This window comes from Miscanthus floridulus, chromosome 19 (assembly GCF_019320115.1).
Source record: "Miscanthus floridulus cultivar M001 chromosome 19, ASM1932011v1, whole genome shotgun sequence".
In the NCBI taxonomy this organism is placed as follows: Eukaryota; Viridiplantae; Streptophyta; class Magnoliopsida; order Poales; family Poaceae; genus Miscanthus; species Miscanthus floridulus.
The window spans coordinates 21232408-21258945 of NC_089598.1; the positions used below are offsets into that span (position 1 = coordinate 21232408).

At 47.7% G+C, this 26538-nt stretch overlaps 2 protein-coding genes and 1 long non-coding RNA gene across 3 annotated transcripts; all 3 read right to left on the reverse strand.

The window, feature by feature from the left end:
• Positions 1-9916: 9916 nt before the first annotated feature.
• Positions 9917-10642, reverse strand: LOC136525698 (uncharacterized). Its single transcript, XM_066518592.1, has 3 exons — positions 10514-10642; positions 10223-10456; positions 9917-10105 (listed from the first exon to the last, which is right to left on the reverse strand). The coding sequence occupies exons 1-3, from the start codon at positions 10640-10642 to the stop codon at positions 9917-9919; spliced, it is 552 nt and encodes a 183-aa protein (XP_066374689.1).
• An 868-nt stretch (positions 10643-11510) lies between these two features.
• On the reverse strand, positions 11511-11972 carry LOC136529722 (uncharacterized). The gene is made up of 3 exons (XR_010777396.1): positions 11929-11972; positions 11701-11802; positions 11511-11604 (listed from the first exon to the last, which is right to left on the reverse strand). It is a non-coding gene; the product is annotated as an uncharacterized lncRNA (long non-coding RNA).
• On the reverse strand, positions 11973-12570 carry LOC136525699 (homeobox-leucine zipper protein ROC7-like; the record flags this gene model as incomplete). Its single annotated transcript, XM_066518593.1, has 2 exons — positions 12555-12570; positions 11973-12461 (listed from the first exon to the last, which is right to left on the reverse strand). Coding segments are annotated over exons 1-2 (495 nt in total), but the record flags the coding sequence as incomplete, so codon positions are not given.
• Between the last annotated feature and the right edge of the window lie 13968 nt (positions 12571-26538).

Below are 26538 nucleotides of genomic sequence, written 5' to 3' on the forward strand. Positions count from 1 at the left end.
CTTCATGCACTTAAGATGCCATACGAGCATATACATGCTTGTCTAAAGGGGTGCATCTTATTTAGGAAAGAGTATGTGAAAGAAAAGTACTGTGTGAAGTGTGAATCATCTAGGTTCCTAGAGGTAGACTCTGGTGATGGTCAGAAGAGGCAGCTCGCAATCCCCGTGAAGATCCTACGGTATCTTCCTTTTATACCGAGGATCCAACGGCTTTACATGACTGAGGAATCCGCAAAACAGATGACATGGCACAAAAACGAACGTCGATACAATCATGAGAAGATGGTACACCCATCCAATGGTGAAGCCTGGACAAGGTTTGATGAGATTCATCGTGAGAAAGCTCTAGAGGCTCGTAATATACGTGTTGCGCTGGCAACAGATGGGTTCAATTCTTATGGAATGGCGGCTACCCCGTACACTTGTTGGCCCATGTTCGTTATCCCCCTCAATCTTCCCTCTGGCGTCCTCTTTCAACGACAGAACATATTCATGTCGTTGATAATTCTAGAACACCCGGGGAATAATATGAGTGTGTACATGGAGCCTCTGATTGATGATTTGGTCCGTGCTTGGGAGGAAGGGGTATGGACATACGACCGAGCTACAAAGACAAACTTCAAGATGCATGTTTGGTACCAGTACTCCCTGCATGACTTGTCGGCATATGAGATTTTCTACTGTTGGTGTGTTCACGGGAGGTTCCCATGCCCGGTATGCAAGGCTTCTCTGATGTTCATTTGGTGGATGAAGGGTGGCAAGTATTCTTCGTTCGACAAACATCGACAATTTCTCCCTCTTGACCATCCATTCAGACTAGACATTAAGAACTTTATGAAAGGTGTCGTAGTTAAAGACCCTACACCGCAGATGATGACAGGAGCCGCGGTTCGTGCTCAGTTAGACGCTCTCGAGGTCAATAAACAAGAAGGTGGTTTTGTGGGATATGGCGAGCAATATGCCTGGACTCAGAAGTCGTGCTTGTGGAACCTCCCCTATTTTGATGATCTTCTTCTTCCACATAACATTGATGTAATGCACACTGAAAAGAACATCGCCGAGGCAATTTTTGGTACAATCATGGACATTCCTGATAAGACAAAGGATAACGTTAAGGCTTGAGTGGATGAAGCGAGGTTATGCAACAGACCAAAGCTGAACATGGCGCCTCCCAGAGCCGGCAAGTCGTGGAGAAAGGCTAAGGCCGATTTTGTCCTGACGAGGGCCCAAAGGAGGGAGGTACTAGAATGGTTCCAAACATTAATGTTCCCTGATGGGTATGCAACGAATCTGAAGAGAGGAGTGAACTTAGCTACTATGCGAATCAACGGGCTCAAGAGTCATGATTACCACATATGGCTTGAGCGCCTACTTCCGGTGATGGTTCGAGGCTATGTCCCTGAGCATGTCTGGCAGGTGCTAGTGGAGTTGAGCAATTTCTTCTGCCAGCTTTGTGCCAAGGAGTTATCTTGTACCGTGGTTGCAGAAATGGAAAGAATGGCACCTATGTTGCTCTGTAAGTTGGAGAAGATTTTTCCACCCGGCTTCTTTAATCCGATGCAGCATATGATTCTGCACCTCCCGTATGAAGCACGAATGGGGGGAGCCTATGTAGGGCCATTGGTGCTATTCAATTGAGAGATGTCAAAAGGTTCTTCGAACTAAATATAAAAATAAATGCAAAATTGAAGCATCCATTGCGGAGGCATACATTCTAGAGGAGGTGTCAAACTTCACAACAAAATACTATGCTGACAACCTTCCTAGCGTGCATAATCCGCCCCCTCGTTACAATGCTAGCGAAGATGAATCGAGACTTAGCCTTTTCCGAGGGCAACTCGGAAGTGTAAGTGGTGCGACCAACAAGACCTTGAAACATGAAGAGTGGCGCACTATCATGCTGTATGTGTTGATCAACCTATCCGATGTGGAGCTGTACATGCTGTAAGTTCTCAACAAACTTGTTCTCAAGTAGTCACTATTCTATGTCCAACTCCCATGTTTCTCATTGGTACAGGGAATTTCATCATCAATTCTGGCGTGAATCAAGGGAGCCTACCCCGTAGGAAGCTGAGACCCTTCTCAGAGAGGGTGCGGGAAATGGAATGCCCGATTTCATTTCTTGGTTCAAACAGAAGGTACAGTCCAATTTAGCTCGTACTTAGTTTGACATTACAAGTTGCTCGTACATGCGAATAATATAACGAACCACCCTGCTTGAACTTGCAGGGCAAAACTGATGCGTCTATGAGTGTCGAGTTGAGACAGGTTGCCGATGACTGTGCCTATAGGGTCAAGTCGTTTACCGATTATGACGTGAATGGCTATCGCTTTCACATAACAAGCCACGAGCAGAGTCGGCCCAATTGAAGAACCACAAATACCAGAGTTTTTACTCCAGGATTAGATGGGGTCGAGTACTACGGAAGAATTGAAGAAATATACGAACTCATATTTCATGGTTGCAAACCTCTTAATCCAGTCATATTCAAATGCCATTGGTTTAATCCATCAGTAGTGAGACGGACCCCTAATCTTGGGCTAGTTGAAATTCGACAATCATCCGTCTTACCAGGAGACGATGTCTATATTGTGGCTCAACAGGCCACGCAAGTTTATTATCTCTCATACCCGTGCCAAACCGACGACCGTCTTAAGGGTTGGGATGTTGTGTACAAGGTATCGCCACACGGTAAACTACCTATACCAAACAATGAAGATTACAACATAGACCCCAACACATATGACGGAGAGTTCTTCCAAGAAGATGGGCTTGAAGGGAGTTTTGAGATAGACTTAACCGAAGCGATCGGAATGGAAGTAGACAATGAAAGGGTTGCTGACGAGGACGCTGGAGACGAGGTTCAGAATGTGAAGGACTTAGAATTACTTCAGCGATTACATTTAGGCAATGATAGTGATGACGACATTCTCGATCATGATGGTTATATCGACACGCGTGATAGTGATGATGAGACTTATGATCCAGCTAATCCCGATCATGATGATTATTTCTAATACATGTATGAGCTGTACTAATTTATTTATTATTTGTCATAACTTTCTAAGTATGTTTTGTTTATCTATGCTGATTGGTTTACTCTTTTTAATTGCAGGTGATTGAACAATGGTGGGTGGTACGAGGAAGATCGTGGCGCTTTATAGAAAGAGCGGAGCTTCAGGGTCAGCTTCAGGGAGGGGTCGAGGCAAGGGTGGAGGGAAGGGTAAGCGGAAGGGTAAAGGGGTGAGGCCCCCATCGCCTGTAGCTCCCTCGTCGTCGTCGTCGTCTGAGGAGCTACCTTCCGTGCACGCCTCTGGTGACGAGGAGCAGGTACCTTCCGCGCACGCCTATAGTGACGAGGAGGAGGTATAGTAGGAGCAGGAGCAGGTGGAGGAGGAGGCAGTGGGTCCTGAGGTCTGGTTACGAGGTCCCTCGACCCTCCTGAGGCGACCGATACCTCTTGAGAGACGCCCGATGGTTCGACCCTCTGGGAAAAAGTAAGTAACTTTATATGTTCTCAATAATTTTTTGTTTGATATGTTGAAAATTACAATGAAAACTAATAATTTATCTTAATCACTTGGGAAGGGGTTGATTCAGGTCAGTGGGGGTGATCACAACCGCAAGGTCAACGGCATCCTTGGCCTTTTGTGCAGGCTAAACTTCCCTGGCTTAGTGCAGTTCCGCGAAGAGCTACAGCCGGCCTACACATGGGACCACTACGTCGCCGCCCTCGACGCCGCTGATCATGATGGCAGGGTATTCCCCAACAAGGCGGAGCGGGTGAAGGGCGAGATGTGGGTAAGTATTTCTCACACTACATTGCTCAATACATCACATTAACTGGACATTCTTGAAGTAATGACTGTATACATCGCGTCTATATGTAGGACTTCTATAGATGCCAGGAGGGGTACGAGGCCAAGGTGGCCTCCATCACTGAAGAAGCCGCCAAGAAGCTCGTGAAGGACATGCACTACGAGGCGCGCGTCCAGGCCATCATTGACTACTATGCTCAACACAGACGGATGAAGGTTAAAAAAGAAGAGGCAAGAACAATGAACCTGACCCGGGAACAATTCTTGCAGGTATATATAGAACATTAATACTTACTTTTTATGAGATTAATTATGCTTAATTTTATTTTTTTCGTATGTCATACACTTGATCACGTAGGTGCCTCCGTACTGGTGCGTCCAGCATTCCCAGTGCTGGGAATACATAGTGGACAAGTGGTTGGAGCCCGGGTGGGTGGAGACGCACACTGCTTGCCGGGACCGGCGTTTGCTGATGCCACGGGCATCACACCATCAAGGCAGCCTGAGCCTCGACGAATACAAGGAAAAATGGGTACGCGACACAGTTCGATCCGAGCACCCAGGATCTTGATGGAGAAATCGTGATGAGGCTGGGAGGAGGCAAGAAGCATGGCCGGTACTGGATTGACGACAGTACAATCGACACGGCCTCTACTCCCACTCTCTCCCAAATCCGAGCAAGAAGCACGAGCGCGAGCCCGGCGATACGCCCTCGGCCAACCGCTACACAGTACCAGATGGAGGCTCTCCAGGTTATTTCTTATTTATTCACCGTTCGTTGATTGTTACGTACTTTAGCTTTGCATTGTAACATTGGGATGAAATGTTATAGGCCCGGGTGAAAGCAGAAATGAAGCAACGGGAGGAGATGGAGGCGAAGATGGCAGCCGAGCGGCAGAACACGGAGGAAGAATAACGGCGGACGATGCAGAGGATAGAGGAAGAAAATCGGTTGAGGATGGACCAAATGTTCCAATACATGCAGAATTTTGCATCGAGTATGGGTCAAGCTTTGCCACCGCCACCGGTGCTATTCCCTCCACCTCAGCCACCCACAACTACTCCTGTGAGTCACTTGACACCTTATACTGCAGATTGAATACTTTGACTTAGAGAACTTTAGATGTTAGCTCAAAATGACTTAGAGAACTTTAGATGTGAGAACTTTAGATGGCAGGAGGTTTCATAGAGGTTTATTAGTGAGATAAGCTAGGGTACGGAGGTGGCGTGCATGGCAGCAAAAGCATAGTACTAGTGGTAGAAGTGCCTGTATACACACATGATAGGATAGAAGCATGCATGGCTGCTGAGCAAGGAAGCTACCACTGCGTAGGTGGATGTGGTGCCGGCCAGCCAAAAGCAAGTCTTTGCTTGTGTGCAGGAGATGCCGCAGCTTCCTCTCTCTGACTCTCTCTCTCTATAAGTCCCTACCTCTCTCTAACTCCCTCTCTAATTTCTCTGTGCTGACCTCAGAGAGAGAGAGATTAGGAGCGTGCATTAGACTTTCTTGTTGTAGTTGACACATTATATACCTACATGCCTCTTCAAATTATATAAGTACATGTCTCTTCAAATTGCAATCAAAACTTGCAATTTCCAATTTTCAACCCAAGCCCTTCAGTGACAGATTAACCAGCTGCTGCTCGGGGGAGGCATTGCTTTGCTGGAGATGCTGGCTAGAACGTAGGACCTCCATGGTTTCAGCAACCATTGCCTTGAGAGCATCTGTGTACTCTAGCTGGTGGAGAACCTCCGTCTGGTCCATCTCCATAAGCTGATCAGGTGGGGCATTAGCAAGTGCAGTGGCTAGTGCCCCAATTTGAACAGGCATCACTCCTATGATCCTATCTCATGTGGAGATGGCATCACAGCCCCAACACTATGCATGCCAGGATCAGGCATTCCGCGTCCAGTGGGATAGCAGTAGCCACGACCACCTGTAGGGGACATCCGCAGCATGTAGAAATTTTAGGCCATAATTCAACGAATGACGATGGGGTGATACTCCCAAGAGATTTTAACAGGACATATAAGTGTTTTCTTGCGTTTGTTAAGTTCTATACGTACTCCCACTTTATTAGTTTAATAATATATATAGTTATTTCCTGGCAGCAGCACAGCACACAAAATTTAATATAAATTCTCCCAAAATTTAATCAAATAGACTAGAAGCTTCCTTATTAGATTCTCATGTACAAATACAAGTTAGTACTATATATACTTACGTGCAAGTATTTTTTGAAGACGCTACTTATACTTTCTTGCAGTGAGTTTTTTATATCTGCAGCTTACACATGCAATCTCTTCTCTTTTGTGCAGAATCAATCGGTGGCGTCAAATAATCAGTCTCAAGACCCGGATTTGTCGCAGTGGTACCAGGGCCTCCGCGGTGATTGCATTTGCCTTTGTGGCTTATTGTGACTTAATTGTGACTTGTGATGATGGTTTGTAAATTGTGATGATGGTTTATTATGCCTGTGAAATACAATTATGTATGTGACATATAATTATGCTTGTGACCTTTATTGTGAATTGTGATAGTTTATTGTGAATTGAGAGGGGTCCGTACGGGACAGATTAGTAAAAAAAGGGGGGGTATTGGTCGCTTTGCCGAGTGTAACACTCGGCAAAGAGACGTTTTACCGAGTGTCGAGCCAAAACACTCGGCGAAGAAACCAATTTCTGTTATTCTGGGAACCATTTTTGCCGAGTGTATTCAAAAGGACACTCGGCAAAGTGACCATAAAATCTGCCCGTTGCGTGCTTGTTTGCCGAGTGTATTGGGCGTGACACTCGGCAAAATGTGTAAACTTTGTCGAGTGTTTTGGCCTTGACACTTGGCAAACTTTAGCACTTTACCGAGTGTTTTGGAGGTGACACTCGGCAAAGTTTACAAACTTTGCCGAGTGTTTTGGTCGTGACACTCGGCAAACTGGATAAACTTTACCGAGTGTTTTTCCGTCCTGCACTCGGGAAAATCGCCGTCACCGTGCCATCCCGTTATCATTTTTGTGCCGAGAGTTTATTTTTGTCGAGTGTTTATTGACACTCGGCAAACTATTTACCGAATGCGCGATAAATAACACTCGGCAAACTACTGTTTGCCGATAAAATAATGTCGTGTGTTGTATGCCGAGTGTTACACTCGGCAAAGCATTTGCCGAGTGTCTTTGGGCCTTTGCCGATTGCCCCTGGCACTCGGCAAAGCTACTGTATCCCATAGTGCATATAGGGACTTGTTGAGCCGACAGACAAAATCTGGACGGGAGGAGTCAACAAAACCAGAAGGCTGCACACAGTACACCGTCTCAGTGAGAGTGCCATGTAAGAATGCATTCTTCACATCCAGCTGATGAATAGGCCAGTTCTGAGATAAAGCCAGAGAGAGTACCACCCGAACTGTCGCAGGCTTGACAACTGGACTAAAAGTCTCATCATAATCAATACCTGCACGCTGTGTGAAGCCCCGGAGAGCCCAGCGAGCCTTGTAACGATCAAGGGAGCCATCTGCTAGCAGCTTGTGACGGTAAATCCACTTGCCGGTCACAAGATTAACTCCAGGAGGTCGAGGAACAAGACTCCATGTGTCATTGGCCAGAAGGGCATCATACTCAGATTGCATAGCAGAGCGCCAATTGGGGTCTGACAGAGCATCACGAATAGAGCGTGGGAGAGGCGACATGGGCACAACGTGGAGGTTGAGACGATCCACGGGCTGTGCGATGCCTGCCTTGCCGCGTGTGCGCATGGAGTGCGCATTGGTGACCGAAGGGATGGCGATCGGCCGAGTGGCAGTTGTACGGCCGGTTTCGCTGGCAACAACCCGTGCACTAGCATCAGGGGCAGCATGACCGGTAGTACTTGGGGGCGCCGTGGGGGTGGTACCGCTGGCAGTGACCTATGCGGGATGCACAGGGGCAGCAGCACCAGTCGGCACGGGCGACAACGTAGAGGGGGCGCTGCTGGCAACAGGCTGTGCGGGGTGCACAGGGGCAGCAGTGCCAGAGCCTGGTGACCATGGTCCAGGGCTCGGCGGTACAGGTGCAGCCTCAGGTGCAGCTGCAGACTCATGTACGGCCAGAGCGCCATGCACAGCGTGTGTCGCCGAAGTGATGGAGGGACCTGCATGCACAAAACGAGCTCCAGGGACTGAAGCGGTAAGATCACGATCATTAGTCAAGAAGTCCAGGGCGGAGGGCGCCATGGGTGTGGTAGACATGTTGGAGAACGGAAAGAAGGATTCATCAAAAATGACATGTCGAGAAATAAGAATGCGGTTCGACTGGAGCTCAAGACATCGATAGCCTTTGTGTTCCGAGGAGTAGCCGAGAAAGACGCATAAGGATGAACGAGGGCCGAGTTTGTGAGGCGCTGTGGAGGATATGTTGGGATAACAAGCACACCCAAACACTTTGAGGTGGTCGTAGGAGGGCTGGGTGGAATAAAGGGCGCCATATGGTGTGGAGAAGGTGAGGGTTTTAGTGGGGAGGCGATTCACAGGATATGTCGCGGTGTGAAGGGCCTCAACCCAATAGGCCGGAATGAGACTCACCTGAAACAAAAGGGAACGTAGAATGTTATTAATAGTGCGAAGGGAGCGTTCTACCTTTCCATTTTGTTGGGAAGTATATGGACACGACATGCGGAGTGCAACACCGTGGGAGAGGAAGAACGTGCGGGCCTGAGAATTATCAAATTCACGACCATTGTCGCACTGGACGCTCTTGATGGTGGTGTCAAATCGTGTGTGAATATATATAAAAAAAATGGAGAGAGTGGAAAATGTCTCGGATTTGAGGTGGAGCGGAAAAGTCCATAGGTAGTGTGAACAATCATCAAGAATGACTAGATAATATTTGTATCCCGACACACTAACAATAGGACATGTCCATAGATCACAGTGTATTAAATCAAAATTATGAGTAGCGCGAGAGCTAGATGTACTGAAAGGCAAACGTGCATGGCGACCAAGTTGGCATGCATGACATATGTGGTCGGTATCATCTTTATTACAAGAAATGACACTGGAACTAATGAGCTTGGATAGAGCGTCACGCCCAAGGTGTCCGAGACGACGATGCCAAAGGGAGGTGGGTGCAGCGATGAACGTGAAGGTGCTGGTAGAACTGTTGGAAGGTGCATAGAACGGGTAGAGGTCACCGAAGCTATTGCACCTGACGATCACGTTTCGAGTGTGCAAATCCTTCACAGAAAGGCCAAAAGGATCAAACTCAATGGAGCAATTATTATCAGTGGTAAAACGACGAATGGAAATCAGATTCTTAATAATGTTGGGCGACACCAAAACATTTTTAAGAACAAGATTGCGACGTGGTAAAGAAAAAAACTGGGATCCAGTGGCAGTGACAGGAAGTAAAGCACCATTGCCCACAATGATAGATGAAGGAGTAAATGGAGATGGTGGGGAGATGGTGGAGAGTTTACCAGCGTCCGCGGTCATGTGGGAACCAGCACCTGAATCGGCGTACCACTCAGAGGAAGGGGCTGGCGAGTTTAGGGTCATGGTGTTGAAGGAGTGAGCCAAGGAGTCCTGATGCCATGACCCGCCTTGTGTAGGGTTCCAGGGTGCTGTAGGGGAGACCTGGTAGCCCGGTGAAGGCGCCTGGAAGGCTGGAGGCGTAGCTCCCCCGTAGAACGCGCCATACCGAGGAGGTGGAGCGCCATAGGTGCCGCCATAGGCACTGGATGCGCGACCAAAGCCGCCATACTAGGGGACAGCACTGAACGCAGGCAGAGATGGAGGGCACCTGGACTGGTCGTAGGGCCACATCCGTATGGTACCAGCCCACGGGTACGCGAAGGATGGATGGACGCCGGGGGGTGTGCCACCGTGGCCTCCTAAGGGGGCACCATCGTGTCCGCCAGGAGGAGCCTGTTGGCCTTCGCGTCCGCCGCGGCGGCGGCGGCCAGTGCGTTGGTCACTGGCGGGCACAGGAGGGCGTGCTGGAGGAGGCGCCCCCGGGCGTGGAGGTGCAGGGGCCCTAGGGGCCACAGGGCGTGGTGTCGCAGCGACGAGGGCGGATGGTGGGGATGGTGGACGGGCGTCGATCTCCATCTCCTCCAGCAGAAGGTGTGTCTAGTCCTCCGCGAACGTCGGGAACGGCCTATGCATCTTGAGGATGGACACCATGTGGCGGAACTTGCCGCCGAGGCTGCGGAGGAGCGTTAGCACCATCTGCTGATCCCCGATGGGGTCGCCGAACTTGGCAAGAGAAGCCGCCATCGACTCGAGCTGGCGGCAGCAGTCGATGATGCTCAGGGACTCCTATCGGAAGTTGTGGAATTTCGTCTCGAGAAGGAGGGCACGGGACTCCTTCTGGCCGAGGAACTCATCCTCGAGGTAGCACCATGCCCCGCGAGCGGGACCCTGCCGCATCATCACGGATTGCTGCAGATCGCCGGAGACGGTGCCGTAAATCCATGTCAGGACGCAGCAATCCGCTTGCACCCATGCCGAGCGCGAGGGGAAGGCCTCATCCTCGAGAACGTGGCGGGTGAGGGCATACTTGCCGAGGACGGTGAGGAACATGCCGCACCACTTGGTGTAGGTGTTCGCGGCCTGATCGAGGACGACGGGGATGAGGGCCTTGACGTTGACGACGGCGGTGGCCTGCGCCTAGAGAGCCTCGTGGGAGCGCTCATATTCGTCCAGGGCGGCGGCGCGGAGGCAAGCCTCCTCGGCGCGGCGCGCGTCCTCGGCGCGACGGGCGTCCTTGGCGCGGGCTTCGGCTTCAGCAGCGAGGCGCTGGTCCTCGGCTGCCTTGGCGGCGGCGGCTATGGTAGCGTCGTCATCAGCCGCCATCAGGAAACGACAGTGCGGCGAACTGGCAGCTGCGGCACGATCGGACCAGCGACGGCACCTGGTGACGGAGTCACGACGGGCCGGCGATCGGATCGGCGGGGAGTAGGCACAGGCGATGGGATCGGCGATGCTCCCGGCGATGGAGTCAGTGGCGGGCACAGCGATCGGATCAGCGGCTGTCTAGAATTGCGGAAGAGTAGCAGATCGTAACGAATGATACCATGAAAGTGTATTTGGAATGATTCAATTCAATGAATATGCATCAGTACATATGGAGGCCGGGGTGGCTAATGAGCCAACCGCACAGGCGTGGTACAAGCCACAAATCAAGGGTTGCCTACTATAATTACACATACTATAATTACAATAGGCTAACACTCGGCAACACCAAGCACACGGACCCGACTATCCTCACCGTCCTCCTGCACGACGCCGTGGGCGGCCTGCAGGTGCTTCTTGACCACGGCGGCGGCGACAGGGGCTGGGTGAACGTCCCTCCGGTGCCCGCACTACCGGAAACAGTAACTTTACCGTGTGCCACAGGCACTCGGCAAAGGCTTTGTCGAGTGTAACACTCGGCAAACAGCACACGCCATCTACAGTGTCGGCAAACAATTATTTGCCGAGTGTTTTTTATCGCGCGCTCGGCAAATGGTTTGCCGAGGACACTCAGCAAAAAAAAGTGGTTTGCCGAGTGTTTTTCCAAAATACACTCGGCAAAGAATTATTGTTTGCTGAGTGTTTTTGGGAATTACACTCGGCAAATCTATTTTTCAAAAAAAATATTCTCTGCATTGCCGAATGTTTTTAGTAATTACATTCGGCAAACCTATTTTTCAAAGAAAAATAATAATTAGGAATTACACTCGCCAGCTGCCATCTGTCTGCTGCTTGCAGTAGCGCAAGAACTGGCTCTCACGTGTCGGCACCAGCGGTGACGGCATCTGGAACTCAGCCGTCATCTGCATCCAATAGTCACAGCGCATGCATTAGTAACAACAAATTAATATTTGACCAAATCAAAAGATGAAACGAACAGAACTTCAATGAGATCAGACCAGCTGCAGCGCGCCATTGTAGTTGCCGGCAATGCCGGTGGAGAGCACCTCGAGGGTTGCAGCCCGTGACACAATGCTTGAGAACAGCGTCGACCACTGGTTCTGCACCAAAATGGAAATGGGTCATACGCTCAGACATAGGTGGATGGATATAGCAGTCTCAGATAATGCACAGTGAAGTATCAGAGCGTGTGGATTAACGCAATAGTTACTGAATTAGTTGGTTACCACATCCATGAGTATCTCGATGAGGTTGACGTGGTTCATGATGAAGATGAACCACCAACCCTCCAGAGCGGCTCACCGAGCTGGGCCATCCGCACTAGCTCCTCCATCGCGGCCACGGCGAGCTCAACCACCAACCCTTTGTCTAACCCAGCAGCGGCACCATGAAGATGAAGGTCACCAAATATGTCTGTTCCGCCGGGCAGGAGGTGGTGGGAGGAAAGTGGTGGCGGTGGTGGGTATGGCGCCATTGAGGCCGAGGAGATATTTGACAAGTTGGGCAGCAGGCTACCTGCAGGCTTGCCAACGTACTTGGCAGCGATGGTGGAGATGCGGCCGACCTCGTCGCGGAGGCGTGCATTCTCAATGCGTAGATGGTGCTCATCGAAGGACATCTCACCAATGACGGCTGTGGCTGGGCCACCGCAGTTTGGGCACGAGGCATTGGCGAGCGCGTCTTTGTATCTCGCGTTCTCAGCACACAGCTTCTCGTTCTCTGCACGCAGCTGCATGTTCTCATGCCGCTCCTGCTGCGTCTGTATCCATCCATGATACTCCATTAGCACATATAGCAACACAGCATACCGTGAATGCAAGCAGGTGATGATATTTGGTGACGATGTCAGTACCTTCATCTGGGTACGCTTGCTCCCGGCTCCAGTCCCAGCTCGTCGTGGCGTGGGCCGCGTGCATCGCTCTCACTCGTGGCTGCTTGCGGCGGGTGCTGCTGCTGCTGCTGCTGGCCGTGGTTCTGATGCTGCTGCTGCTGCATCATAGCGAGCTGATGGTGCCCATCCATCATGTTCTGCATGACAGATTGAAATGTCAGTTGTAGTTGTAGAGTATCATCTCAAACATATATGATTGATCTGAGATTACTGAGAACCAATAAGAAAAATGAAGAATTAACATTTGTGCATGATTCTATTGGTTTCCTCTTACATCGACGATCTTCTTCAACTGTGAGCAATTTATTTTACATAAACAGATCAAAATTCATGAACTTATATTATGCTCAGGCAAAGTAAACAAGTACTGCAGTACATTTGCAATATTAAGGACTCTGTACTGTTACCTTAGGTAGAAATAAAAACCGAGTGCATTTACTTGTTGCTGTAAACCAACTGTGTAAAGGTCATTTACTTGTGGCCGTGCATTTACTTGTTGCATGCTCTCACTACTAGCAATGCACAGACAAGACGAAGCGTGAAAAAAACAGTCCTGGCGAAATCAAGCAGACAAGAACAAATACAGGCAGCTAGCTAATCACTGAATCTGTTCGTAATTCGTATATGCACGGCACCGAATTGAAGATGAAGTAAAGACAAGCAAGAAGTGCAGAGAGAAAGGGAGGTTGGGACGATGGTGAGAAGAAGTGATGAGCGAGGGATGTTACAATACCTGGCCGAGGGAGGCGGCGTAGCTGGCGAAGCCGCCGATCATGGCCGCCGCCGTCGGCATGTTCCGGCCGGGGATCATCAGGCCCCCGGGCATAGCTGGGGAGGAGCTAATATCCTCCCTGGCCTTCCACAAAACCCTAGAGCCTCACCATGCCACCCTTGCCTCCCGCCGCCATGCCACGAAGCCCGCCGCCGCCAGCACCGCCACCACCAAGCCCGCTGCCAGCACCACCACCGCTGCTCGCCTTCTACGTCCGCCTCCCAGGCCACCTGCCGCACGCGCTCGCCCAGGCCACCGGTGAGGGAGGGGGCGGCGGATCCGGGGGAGGGGAGCCGCCGGTGAGGGAGGGGAGGGGCGGCGGATCCAGGGGAGGGGCGCCGTCGGTGAGGGAGGGGAGGGAGGGGGCTGCGGATCCGGGGGAGGGGTGCCGCCGGTGAGGGAGGGGAGGGGCGGGGCGGCGGATCCAGGGGAGGGGCGCTGTCGGTGAGGGAGGGGAGGGAGGGGGCGGGGAAGAGAGGGAGGGGAGGGGCGGCGGATCCAGGGGAGGGGCGCCGCCGGTGAGGGAGGGGAGGGAGGGGCCAGCCGCCGGCGGGAGGAGGGGAGGGGGCCGGCCACCGGCGGGAGGAGGGGAGGCGCCGGCTGCACGCGGGAGAGGATGGGAGGGAGCGAGCTGGGAGGGAGGGGAGGGGGGGTGTGCGTCGCGAGGGAGGGGAGGGGCGGGTGGGTGATTTTAGGGGTGGGTTATTTTTTTTCTTTACCAAGTGTTGTTTTTGGACACTCGGCAAACCTCTCTTCTTGCCGAGTGTTTTTTTGTGACACTCGGTAAACCCCCTATTTGCCGAGTGTTTTTGTTTAACACTCGGCAAACCCCCTATTTTTATTTTTTATTTATTTTTCTCTTTTCATGGGAGGGGAAAATAGCAAGCTCAGAAAGTTTAAGCTCAATCTAATGTATAGAAAAAGTTTCAAGGTCAAACGATGATTGAACCGTCACTTCGCCTTCAAACTTGTTCCGTTCTCTCTCGATACCACAATTCTTCCTTAGAGATGCTTCGGTTTCTAAGCAATGTACATTACAACTTTTCCAAAATCTTCTCAATTTTTTTACCATAGCCTCTACGTATCATATCACGATACAATGGCAAGTCCTATGTTTTTCAGACTTCATTTGAATTTTTTATAATTAAAAAACCAATAAGCTACATGTCGATGGTCAGAGTGTTGGCACCCAGATGTTTCAAATTTCTTTTCATTTCTCCGGTAAGGCCAAAAAATAGACTTGACATCATGAATATGATTTTTATACCCATTTTATTCTATTATTTCATGCACTTATAGATTAAATTTGACGTAAATCAATTAAATTCCTAGAATGTATTTAATGAATTAAAACTAGCAAACAGATCCAAAAAAATGCTAATTTTTAACATGGATTATGCCATGTTATTTTTTAGTACAAAAAAGTTTCAAGGTCAAATGAGAAAAAATAAATAAATTATTTGCCGAGTGTTGCCCAACGGACACTCGGCAAAAGGGCAATGGAGGGACACGTGGCGCGATATTTGCCGAGTGACGTAATTTGCCGAGTGTTTTTTCCATATTTACCGAGTGCCGGAGTTTGCCGAGTGTTTTTCAGTAGAATTGCCGAGTGTTAGAATGTTTGCCGAGTGTTTTTCAGTAAGGCACTCGGTAAACAGAGAATTTGCCGAGTGTCAGAATCTTTACCGAGTGTTTTCAGTTTGGCACTCGGCAAAGAGATGGTTTATCGAGTGTCCGATAAAATACACTCGGCAAAGAATATGACACTCGGCAAATCCTTCTATTCCGGTAGTGTCGGCGCTCTCGTCATCAACATCGGCGACCTTCTCCAGGCATCCACTTCACTTATTATTGATGACGTCTATAGTTTGTTTATGTATGTATCCACTTGGACCACTTCACTTAATTATCCTGGTGCAGCTTGTCAGCAATGGGCGGTTCAGGAGCGTGGAGCACCGAGTTCTGGCGAACCAGAGCGCTGACACGGCAAGGGTCTGCGTGGCGGCTTTCGTTGACGTGGGAAGATCCATGAGGCAGTATGGCCCCATCCAAGAGCTCACGTCGCCGGACGGTGGCAACCCCCCGATCTACAGGAGCGTCACGGTTGAAGAGTTCATCGCGCACTTTTACAGGAAAGGCAGCGAGCAGAATCACCCTAGACTCGATTACTTCAAGCTGGAGTAGCATACTCCTTTTTTACCCCTTATATTGATAATAACTAGGTGAATATCCCACGTGTTGCTGCGGTAATAGAGATGTTATAGAAAGAACTTTATATGAAGCGGGAAAAATTTATAGTTACCGGCCCTTTGTTTCGTCTGGGATCCGGACTCACGATCATGACCTGTGCTTATATATACGAGTTAGAACTGTACAGGTTTGTGCGTCCAACGATGGTACAAAGACCAATTTATATATATATATATATATATATATATATATATATATATATATATATATATATATATATATATATATATGGAGAGGCTATTCAGCAGCCGGCTACAAAATAAGTTATTCTGTAGCCACCTCTATTTACCATAATTTTATATACTAATTTACCATAATGTCAATACATATTTACGATAGTTGGGTTACTATAACACATGAGAATTTTTACCATAACGTTATAGTAAACCACTTAGTAAGGAGTTACTGTAAATTAACATAGTAATTATCGTAACTCAAAGTGGCTACAGAATAAGTTATTCTATGGCCAGCTACAGAATAGTAGTTCTATATATATATATATATATATATATATATATATATATATATATATATATATATATATATATATATATATATATATATATATATATATATATATATATATATATATATATATTATTTTCCAACTTCTAGGGAGCAGGGAGTAGTTATTTGCGTGTGTATATCTTTATATTTAGAGCGTATATGGCCCGACGAAGTGTATATAGATGGAATATATCATCATACTAGACCAAGGCTAGACGAAAAACTCGAAGCTCGTTAGCTTGCTCGGCTCGTGGTTGGCTCGACTCGGCTTGGCTCGGCTCGTTATGATAACGAGCCGAGCCGAGCCAAGATTTTAGCTCGTTAGCTATAACGAGCTAACTCGAGCCAGCTCACGAGCTAAACGAGCCAAGCTTCCAGAAAAAAAGTATCAAAACTTATATTAGTTTTTGTATTACTTCATGTCTTGTACTTTACAATTGACTGGTAACTGATCTAGACCATATAAATTGACTGGTAACTGGTTTAGATGCATTTCTTTTATATTATTATTATTCTCAAATTTTAGATAAATGCAAATATTATATTTTATGTATTTTTTATACCTGACTCATGAGCTTAACGAGTCAACTCGAGCTTTTAACGAGCCGAGCCGAGCCGAGGTGGCTTTCTGGCTCGTTAGGATAACGAGCCGAGCCGAGCTAGCTCGTTATCTTAACAAGCCAGAACGAGCCGAGCCGAGCCGAGCCAAACCGAGCCAGCTTGTTATCCAGCCTTATACTAGACCATCTAGGGTACTATGTATGATAAATATGTATGTATACTTAGAGTATATGGTTATACTTATTTTATATGCTACTATCATAGTATTATATAATATATTAAAAAATATATGCTCTTTTGAATTTTTTTCACATAGTAAAGATCTGGAGTATCTTAATATTAGTATGTCAACATAATCAAACTGATAAATGAGTATGTACACATACGCAACGTGATTTATTGATTATAGGAGTGATTACTCCCAGGAGTATATAAAATGCAATATATATATATATATATATATATATATATATATATATATATATATATATTGGAAACAGATGATATAGCCATTACATATTTTTTTGAGCCACAAGTAGTTTAGGTGACTATCTATGCAATAAGATGTACTTTTGGTTTGGACATATTTGCTACTTTCCTTACTGGAGGGATTAAATTATAACCAAAGGTGCACCTATTATGATATATATACTCATGTCAATCAGTTAGGCGCAGCTTAGGTTTGTAGGACTTAAAAAGCATCTCTAAGAGTTTCCAAAACCTACTCTCTATCTTGATTTTTTAGGAAGATTGAAAAAAAAAACACTCTCCAGGGTTACCACTGCAAATATACAAAAGACAAAAAAAAAAGTAGTTAGGTGATTTAGAAATAATTCAAGACTCTTGATGCAATAATTGTATTTTATTTTTTAGGAACGAGGTTTTAAAAATGGTTGGAGGAACCTAACAAATGTGTTTCTAACTTTTTTTAGCCACTTAGAAATTTTATCGATTTATTGGTTACTTTTGGAAAACTATCAGAGATGCTACGCACTAGAGGTTCCAATGGAAAACGCTACGAGGAGGTTGACATAGAAAGGGTGATTGACGTCTTCAAGAGAAAAGAAACAAACACTAGATCAATACAAAAACGTGGGACTGTATATTAGTTGTTTACAAAATAGAGGGTTGCAATTTAGAGGAACTGTTGTAGTTGAAAACAATTTAGGATAGATTTTTGCTTAGGGCGGACCCTGTATGAGAAAACATGATACTTAACATAGCAGTGCTCCAGCTGTTTTTTTTTTTCAAAAAGAAAAAGAAAACAAGCGACCAGAGTAGGGGAATTATTAGTACCCAAATTAAAGGCGAAAGCGAGCTAGACTGTAGCTCCTTCACGCGATTTGGCTCCAGCAGAGCACCGCAACCGCCAGATGCACTCGTTCGTGACTGATCACTGATTAGAGCACCAACATGATAGTCCACAGCATCAAACTAACTAGCTTATTTCCAAGCTAAAGTTTCTCCTAAACATCGCATATTGTTTAGATACAGAGGGAGTAAGTTTGTAAGTTTAACACACATGATAATGCAAGAATTAGCAGGAACAGTCCAGTTTCACTAAAAATAGAAAAAAGGAATAAGAAAAGAGAAGACACTTGCACCCGCCCTGTCACTGCTAGGCCGTCTGGGCACTGACTGTCTGTTGAGCTAGCCAACGTGACAGAGATAGACAGTGCTGGCTGGGTGCGTACAGCGCATACGTACCCTAGTGCCGGCCCTAGGGGTAGGGCACGAGGTGCGACGATCGAGGGCCCAAGCGGAGGAGGGACCCAAGCCCAGATATACAAACCCTCAGGTCCTATAGTTCAATAGGTATTAGCAAATTAATGAGAAGAGAGACATATAACTGATCAGGAGGCCCAAAAAGACAGCATCGCCATTTCTTTTATAGTTTTCTTTCCCCACGGCCCTCGGTAGAGAGGAGGCGATGAGTCACGTTGCACACAACACACTCTGATCGTGAGTTCGCGACGTGCGCCTTACACACGCGGAGCTGGCGAGCCGCGCCGCCGCGAAGAGCTATACTACCGGAGACACGGACATGGCGCACGAGGACGGCGACCAGACAGGGCTCCACGACGACGACATCTTGATTCTTGGCTTCTTACGAATTGCGATCACCGATCAGTTGTTTACGCCCAAGGTATTTTTTTCCTTTTTATTTTTAATCTAAATTAATTATTTGTATAGTATTCTAGACTTCTATTACTTTGTACCCATATAGTCATATTTTTCTTCTAATTTAGGTGTTAGAATTTTAGAATGTTACCTAAAAAACATTTGTCATGGGTGAGAAAAGAAAGTGAATATATTGCTTTTTAATCTACATTGTTCCTCGATCATTATCATACATCTACAAATATATTGTTTAATCTATATTGTTCCTCGATAATTATCAGACATGTTAAATTAAAAATATGTTATTGAATTTGCTTTCGTTTTGCAAGTAAAATTAGTACATATATATTATAAGATTTTATACATGGTCAAGAGGGGTCGTTACGACAAGATCGCCAGAGAGCCCTTAAAATCATAGAACCGGCACTGACATACCCGCGAGTCAGAGCACATGGGGAGCAGCACTAGCTGCAGCATACGTCAGAAACAAGGTGGAACAATACAAATATACACTTGCAACATATGTGTATAGCTACTGCAACATACGTTGAAACATTTGAAACACACACTTGCAACATACGTGCATAGTCACTATACATATGCAACATTCAAATGAAACACATACAACATCCAGATAAAATAAGTGAAATATTTAGAACACACACTTACAACATGTTTCTGAAAAACAGCTGAAACATTTAGAACATACACTTGCAACATATGTGTATAGCCATTGCAACATGTGCAACATCCCGATCTACTTTTGCAATATCCAGATGAAACATCTGAAACACTTCAAAACATACGCTTGCAATATATGCTTTCAGCGCAATGTCACCTTGGTGCTTGGACGAATGAAGGCTCGTTGTCACAGAGCTCGTCAGCGCGCTAGCGGAGTGGTGAGCACCTGCTCGGCGGCATGGGTGCGAGGCCGTAGCACCCCTAGGCGAGCACCTGCTCGGCGGCCTTGGGAGCACATGCAGGAGGCCTTGAGCACCCCTGGCGAGCAAGAGGATAGGGTCGAGCACCTGCGGCTGGCGCAACGTGGGCCTATGCGTGGACCCCGCATAGGGCGAACACGCACTATGCAGGGGTGAGCAAAACAGTTGTACGCACAAGCACGCGTGGGGCCGACTGGTGGCAGGTCAGCGTGGGGCAGTGCGACTGTGTGGCAGGGGCGTGCTTGCGGTTTCCGCGCCATTCTTTCACATGGGCCAGAGGGTGCCGTTGGGGAGGCACGTGCGTGTACGGACTTTGACCCATGCGGGTTAGTGGGAAGCATAGATGGCCAACTGGTCGGCGGGGCTCGGCCCGGCACGGGCCCGTGAAAGCACGGCCCGATAGGGGTCGGGCCGGCATGACACGCCAGGCCTCCCGGGCCGTGCCGAGCTGGGCTTCATGCCTGGCCGATGGCCCAGGCATGCCCTGCTGGGCTATTTTTCATGTCGGGCCGGCTCGGTAAGCATGACCTGTCAGGGATGCCGGGCTAGCCTAAGGCCCGCTTCAGCAGGCGATGATGGCGTCGAGGTCGAGGGGGCCGCCGGTCGTGTCGGCGACATCAGAGAGAGGAAATGGAAGAACAGGAGGGGTAGTAGGGGGCGAGGGGCAGCACGGGAGCGCGGTGGCGGCGGCGGTGCATGGAGCCATGGAGGAGGCCTCGAGGCAGATCCGCAGCGTCAATGGCCATGGCAAGCTCAAGCTTGTTCATCTCATTCCAGTAAGAAAAATAAAAAAACAACAAAAATCACAGGGCTCTAGATCTCACGGATCAATCACAAGTGCACAACACCACAAAAGAAATCGAAAAATAAAGGAATCGGACAAAAGTCGTGCATTCACACAAATCAGAGAAAAGGGAGAGGGAGCTCGAAGGAGAGGCACACTGCCTGCGCCCGGATCCATGGGGGAGGAGGCCTCTGCGCCGCCCCTGTGCACGGATCCGAGGGGGAGGAGGCCTCTGCGCCGCCCCTGCGCACGGATCCGAGGGGGCAAAGGCCTCTGCGCTAAATCCACGTGAAGACGCCGCTGCTCGGGGTCATGCCGCCATCGCTGCTTGGGCTCGCCGGATCTGAGGGAGAGGGTGGGGGAGGGTGCCACCGTCGCTGGCTCACTGGATCTGAGGAAGAGGGTGCCACCGTCGCTGGCTGCTCGCCGGATCTGAGGGAGAGGGGAGGAAGAGGGTGGGGAAGGGCAGCGTCGCCGCCACCACTGTCTGGAGAGACGAAGGAGGGAGTGGGAGAGGGAGGTCGCGAGGAGGGAGGAGGGGCGTGTAACAGAACCGACCAATTATACGAAATTAAGTAAGAAAATCATCCACCAGAGCAGACGCTTTAGCAAACTTAAGCCCGTATAACCCGGTAGTCCGTGAAATCACGAAGGATTTCAAACCAACTCATGTCCCAGCCATGATCGTAATAAGTTTAGCGGTCACCAATCACATATTACATAAAAGTTTGCATAACAGATACATCAGAGTTTAAACATAGTTATTACAAAACAAGTTCGAATAAAAAGTAGCGGAAGTCATTTGTTTAAAGCCACACACACTCACACGGAGTTCAAATATAGTGCCAGCGAATGATCATCTCCAACAAAAGCATCAGATGAGACGTAAGGAATGACCATGCCCATGGTCCTAAGCATCACCCATCGCAGGATACAGGCAGTTGATACAGTAGCCATAGTACATCTGCCCATCTGCAACAAGTGGGAATAAAACCCTGAGTACGAGAAGGTACTCAGCCAGACTTACCCGTCATAAATGAAAATAATTGACACCAAGGATTATGAAGGGCTTTATAGTAGGGTAGCTGACTCATTTGCAAAAAGAAGCATTTTTAGCATTTTCAGGAACCTTTCTAAAAGCATTATTGCCAAGTTAATTGTTATTAACCTGTCCACTAGATTTGCACCTATACTAGAGTAAACATGTGATTAAGCAGATAATGATAACCAATGATCATTAAACAACTTCCATACTGTCATATTCATTATAACTGTCCAAGTGTTCCATAACATTTACTACGATGAAGTAACTCAAGTCAAGTGCTCACTATCCAGGAGCGATGGCGATTCGAATCGATTCCTAACCAGCTGGTGATTTGTTCCTTACACAAATCTCACTCACCCGCTAAAGTGAGATATTGATCACCGAGTCAACTTTCCAGGAACCTCGAGTTTGCCAGGAACCACATGTACCCGGGGGCCGACCGACTGCACTTTGGCCTTATCATCCCGCCCCCGTGTCCTACCACACCTGCTTCGGCACAGTGCGCTGCGGGCAATTTACTCGGCCCGAAAAATCTCCCAGCTTCGCGGTCGGAAGGTACTTTATCCGGCCAGCTAAATGTAAGGCATGCGTTCAACATGACTCGAGGCCCAACAACGGCCGGTCCTTAATCGACACAGACGGAAAACACTACAGTCCAAAACACTGCAAGTCTCCGTCCGGTCTCAACTTCATTTAACACTTAGTTATACCATGACTTCATAGTCATCCAAGCAGATCCAGGTAACCACCTATAGCTCGCAGGTGACAGGAAATCACCCGACTTCTACCGGTCTAAGCCAGCTAAGCATTGACTCGACTGCGGATACCAGGGTAACAAGGATATAGTATAACAAAGGTAAGCAAGGTATAATGCAGCAGCGGTTGCAAACAACTCCTGAACGTAATGCATCAATTTAAAGTAAAGCACTTAATTAATTAATTGCAAACCGGGAGAAAAATGCTCCGGGGCTTGCCTCTCTCGAAGGAGCTCGGGCGGTGATCGGGGCACTCCGGAAGTTCCTCAACGCCCTCCTCGTCGGCCTCTGGCACTTCCTGCTGCTGCACCTCGAGCTGCTCCTCTGGCTCCTCGGGTATGATGACGGGGTTCTCGGTTTGCGATCCTGTATGATGCAATGCGCGTAAGTGCTAATGCAATCGGTGCATCGAAGGAGATGAATGTAATGGATATGTTGAAATGCAAGGTAGTCAACATCATCTAAGAACTATACTACAAGCACACGTCATCTACTGCATTCTCTTCTACTACTAATATGTTAAGTTAACCTATCTTATGAAATGCTTCAAAGATACACCAAAGCTTTACTAATTTCTTAATCACACTTAAAGCGACACTGGCTTAAACCCTAATTAATAATAGGTTTGCATAGCAACATATATTTCTGATGCTCCTAAAAATCTGAGAAAATTACAGTAGCATAATACTACTCTAAACAGACTACCATAAAAATTTCATGGCATTTGGATAAGTAAACCATCCTACACAAAAATGACAAGCTATAACATAAAAATGAGCATGAAATTACTTTGTACTATGAAAAGTGTCAAACAACAGAATTAGTATTTTTCCTAAGTTCTTAATAGCATATAATGACTGTACAAAAATTACCACATGCATGTTTTATACAAAGTTTGCTCTCTATCAAAAATAACAAAAATCAGTTATAAAAGGAGCTTGAACTACACCTCTAAATTTTCCCACAGCACATGTATGAAACATATTTTTCCTAAGAAGTACATGACACAAGAAGATTAACAAACTTGGAATCGTATTTTTCTGAAGCCTATATATTTTTCTACATATTTTTCAAGTTATCAGCAATTTACATGATTAAATAAAATCCTACAGAAAAGCATCCCAAAAATGATATGCAATAATTTTCCCAAGTAGATCTGATAATAAGGAACCTATAAAAATTTGTTTCAACAAATTTGGAGCAACTTTGAGTATCCAAATATTTTGCAAACCATTTCTGTTTTCGAATAAGAATGAATAAATGGAAATCAATTCTTCAAAACTCTATTGGGCCGGCCTGCGGATGAACTGGCCCACGGCCACAGCCGGCCTGCGCGGCCCAAGCGCGAGGGAGGGGGAAGTCGGCCTGGCTCGGGGCTCGGCCCACGGCCACTTGGCCTGGCCGGCCTGGCTGAGGCAGGGCCATGCCGGCGCTTGCGCTGGCACGGCGGCGCGGCTCGGCCACGAGGCCGGCGGCCATCTCCGGCCGAGGCAAGGCGGGCTAGCGGGCGCATGCGACGCGCGAGAAGATGGTGAGTGCGGTAGGGTAACTAGGCGGGGCTGGAGAAGAGGAGGAAGGCGACTCCCATGGCGGCCGAGCACGGCGGCGCCATGGCCGTCGGTGGCGAGACTGAGGCGGCTCTACCTGAGCTCGGAAGGCGGCGCAAATGCGAGCACAGCTTGAAGGAGGGCGAGGCGGAGCTGCGGGCGCGGGATTGCCAGCCGAGGTGGGGAAGCCGCGGCGAATTCCGCCGGCGGGTGCGCGGCGCGGCGAGAGGCAGAGCTCGGGCTCGCGGCGAGGGCGGAGAAGGGAGGAAATGCAGGGCGCGAGTGAATGAGTGCGCGGACACCGGCAGATGAAGGCGGGCGCGTGGGCGCAGTGCCAGGCCACGGCTGCCGCGCGGCGGGCGACGCCAGCGCAGAGCGGCCACGCGGCGGGCAAGCTCTGCCGCGGTCGGGACGCGCGGCGCGGCGCGGCGCGGGCAGGCGCGCGGAGGCAGGCCGAGCGCGGCGCTGGGCTGGGCCGGGGCGCGGTGGAAGCGCGAGGCGCGCGGGGGCTCTGCTGGGCCGGCTTGCGGGGCTGGGCCGGAAAGGAGGCGGCGGCCCAGAAAAATAGAAATGGAATTTTTTTTCAATTGATTTTCAAGAAAATTTCAAAATGCCATCTTTCAAACATTATTTTGAGCAAGAAAATGACCTCTTTTGAAAATGTACCAAAAATGAAAGTTGCTTAGAATTTAATTCCCTACAACTTTGCTTTTATGACCAAAATCCAATTCTATCTAGTTTTTAAATTATAGAATCAAAGTTAAATTTTAACTCAAAACCCTAATTTTGGGAATTTACTTTGGAAGCAAAGTTTTGAATTATTTTGAATACAAACATTGCTCCAAAAATTGAACTAATTATTGCTAGCTGATTTACAATAGCAGTCAAACATGTTTTACTAACCTAGCAAGAAAATTCCAGGGCAAAACAATTCTAATAAGTGTATGCATCATTTACTTTTCACAAACATGTTTCGTATGTTTCGAAGAAATGTTTCAGTTGTTATATGCAAGATCATGCATGTAGGATTAGGATGCTCGATGATGCATGACATGTATGATTTAGCAGTGCCTAGATGTAGGCATAACACCGGGGTGTTACAGCCCTCCCCCCTTATAAAAATCTCGTCCCGAGATTTGGGTTACGAACCATTTATTATAAAAATCTTCATAAGCTTTTTGTAGATACTCTCCTGTCTCCCAAGTTGCATCTCCTTCATCATGATGATCCCACTGTATCTTGTAAGTTTTCACCACACTATTCCGAGTAGCACGTTCCTTAGTGTCTAACACTCGGACTGGTTGTTCACGATACACCAAATCTGATTTGAGTTGAATACCTCGAGGTTCTATTCTTTCCTCCGGAACACGCAAACATTTCTTGAGATGTGATACATGGAAAACTGGGAAAACTGTACTCATTGTCTCAGGTAACTCTAACTTGTAGGCTACCGGACCTCTTTGTTCCAAGATCTTGTATGGTCCTACGAATCTTGCGGCAAGCTTTCTGCGGATTCCAAACCTTTTCTTCTTCATTGGTGTGACTTTCAGATAAACATAATCACCAACTTCAAACTCAAGGGGTCTCCTTCTTTTGTCCGCATAGCTTTTCTGACGTGATTGGGCAGCTTTCATATTCTGCTGAATAATCTGAACTCTCTTCTCGGCTTCTTCTACAAAGTCAATGCCATAATACCTTCTACCTCCAGGTTCGACCCAATTCAATGGTGTTCTACATTTTCTGCCATATAAAGCTTCGAATGGGGCCATCTTGATGCTTTCTTGATAACTATTATTATAAGAAAACTCAGCTAACGGTAACCATGACTCCCATGATCCCTTGGAAGACAATACACAGGCTCTCAACATATCCTCCAAAACAGCATTTACCCGTTCAGTCTGACCATCTGTCTGAGGATGATAAGCGGTACTGCGAATCAAACTAGTTCCTAAGCCTTTGTGTAAATGTTCCCAAAAATGAGCCGTGAACTGTGAGCCTCTATCAGATACTATGGTCATTGGTATACCATGCAACCTCACAATTTCTGCGATATACTTCTCGGCATATTGAGGTGGTCGATAATCTGTTTTGACAGGCAAGAAATGAGCGGTCTTGGTAAGACGATCCACAATTACCCAAATCGAATCATGTCCTTTTTGAGTAGTGGGCAAACCCGTGATAAAATCCATACTGATATCGTCCCACTTCCAACTAGGGACTGATAAGGGTTGCAACATACCGGCAGGTTTCATGTGAATGGCTTTCACTCGACAACATGTGTCACATCTGGCAACATAGGCTGTAATTTCTTTCTTCATTTTGGTCCACCAATATCGAGATCTTAGTTCTTGATACATCTTACTGCTTCCAGGATGGATAGATAGCTTAGAAAGGTGAGCTTCATCCATGAGTTTATTCCTAAGCTCTCGATCCTTGGGAACCACAAGACGGTTGTCAAACCACAACACGCCCTGTTCATCCACTTTAAAGTGTTGAGACGGCTTTTCTTTTATTTTCTCTTTGATGTGGAATATCCCCTTGTCAGTTTTCTGGCCTTCTATTATCTTACTCTCCAACGAGCAACTAATCTGAATACTATGTAACACAGCAGGATGCATTAGATCGAATCCATCTTCAAGTAATGGCTGCACAGTCAAGTAAT

Coding starts and splice junctions, on each gene's coding strand:
- LOC136525698 (XM_066518592.1), bottom strand. CDS start 10,642: ATGGCGGCTGATGACGACGCTACCATAGCCGCCGCCGCCAAGGCAGCC. Junction 10,457..10,513: donor ACGCGCGCCGCGCCGAGGAG/GCTTGCCTCCGC, acceptor GAGGCTCTCTAG/GCGCAGGCCACCGCCGTCGT. Junction 10,106..10,222: donor CCGGCGATCTGCAGCAATCC/GTGATGATGCGG, acceptor AACTTCCGATAG/GAGTCCCTGAGCATCATCGA.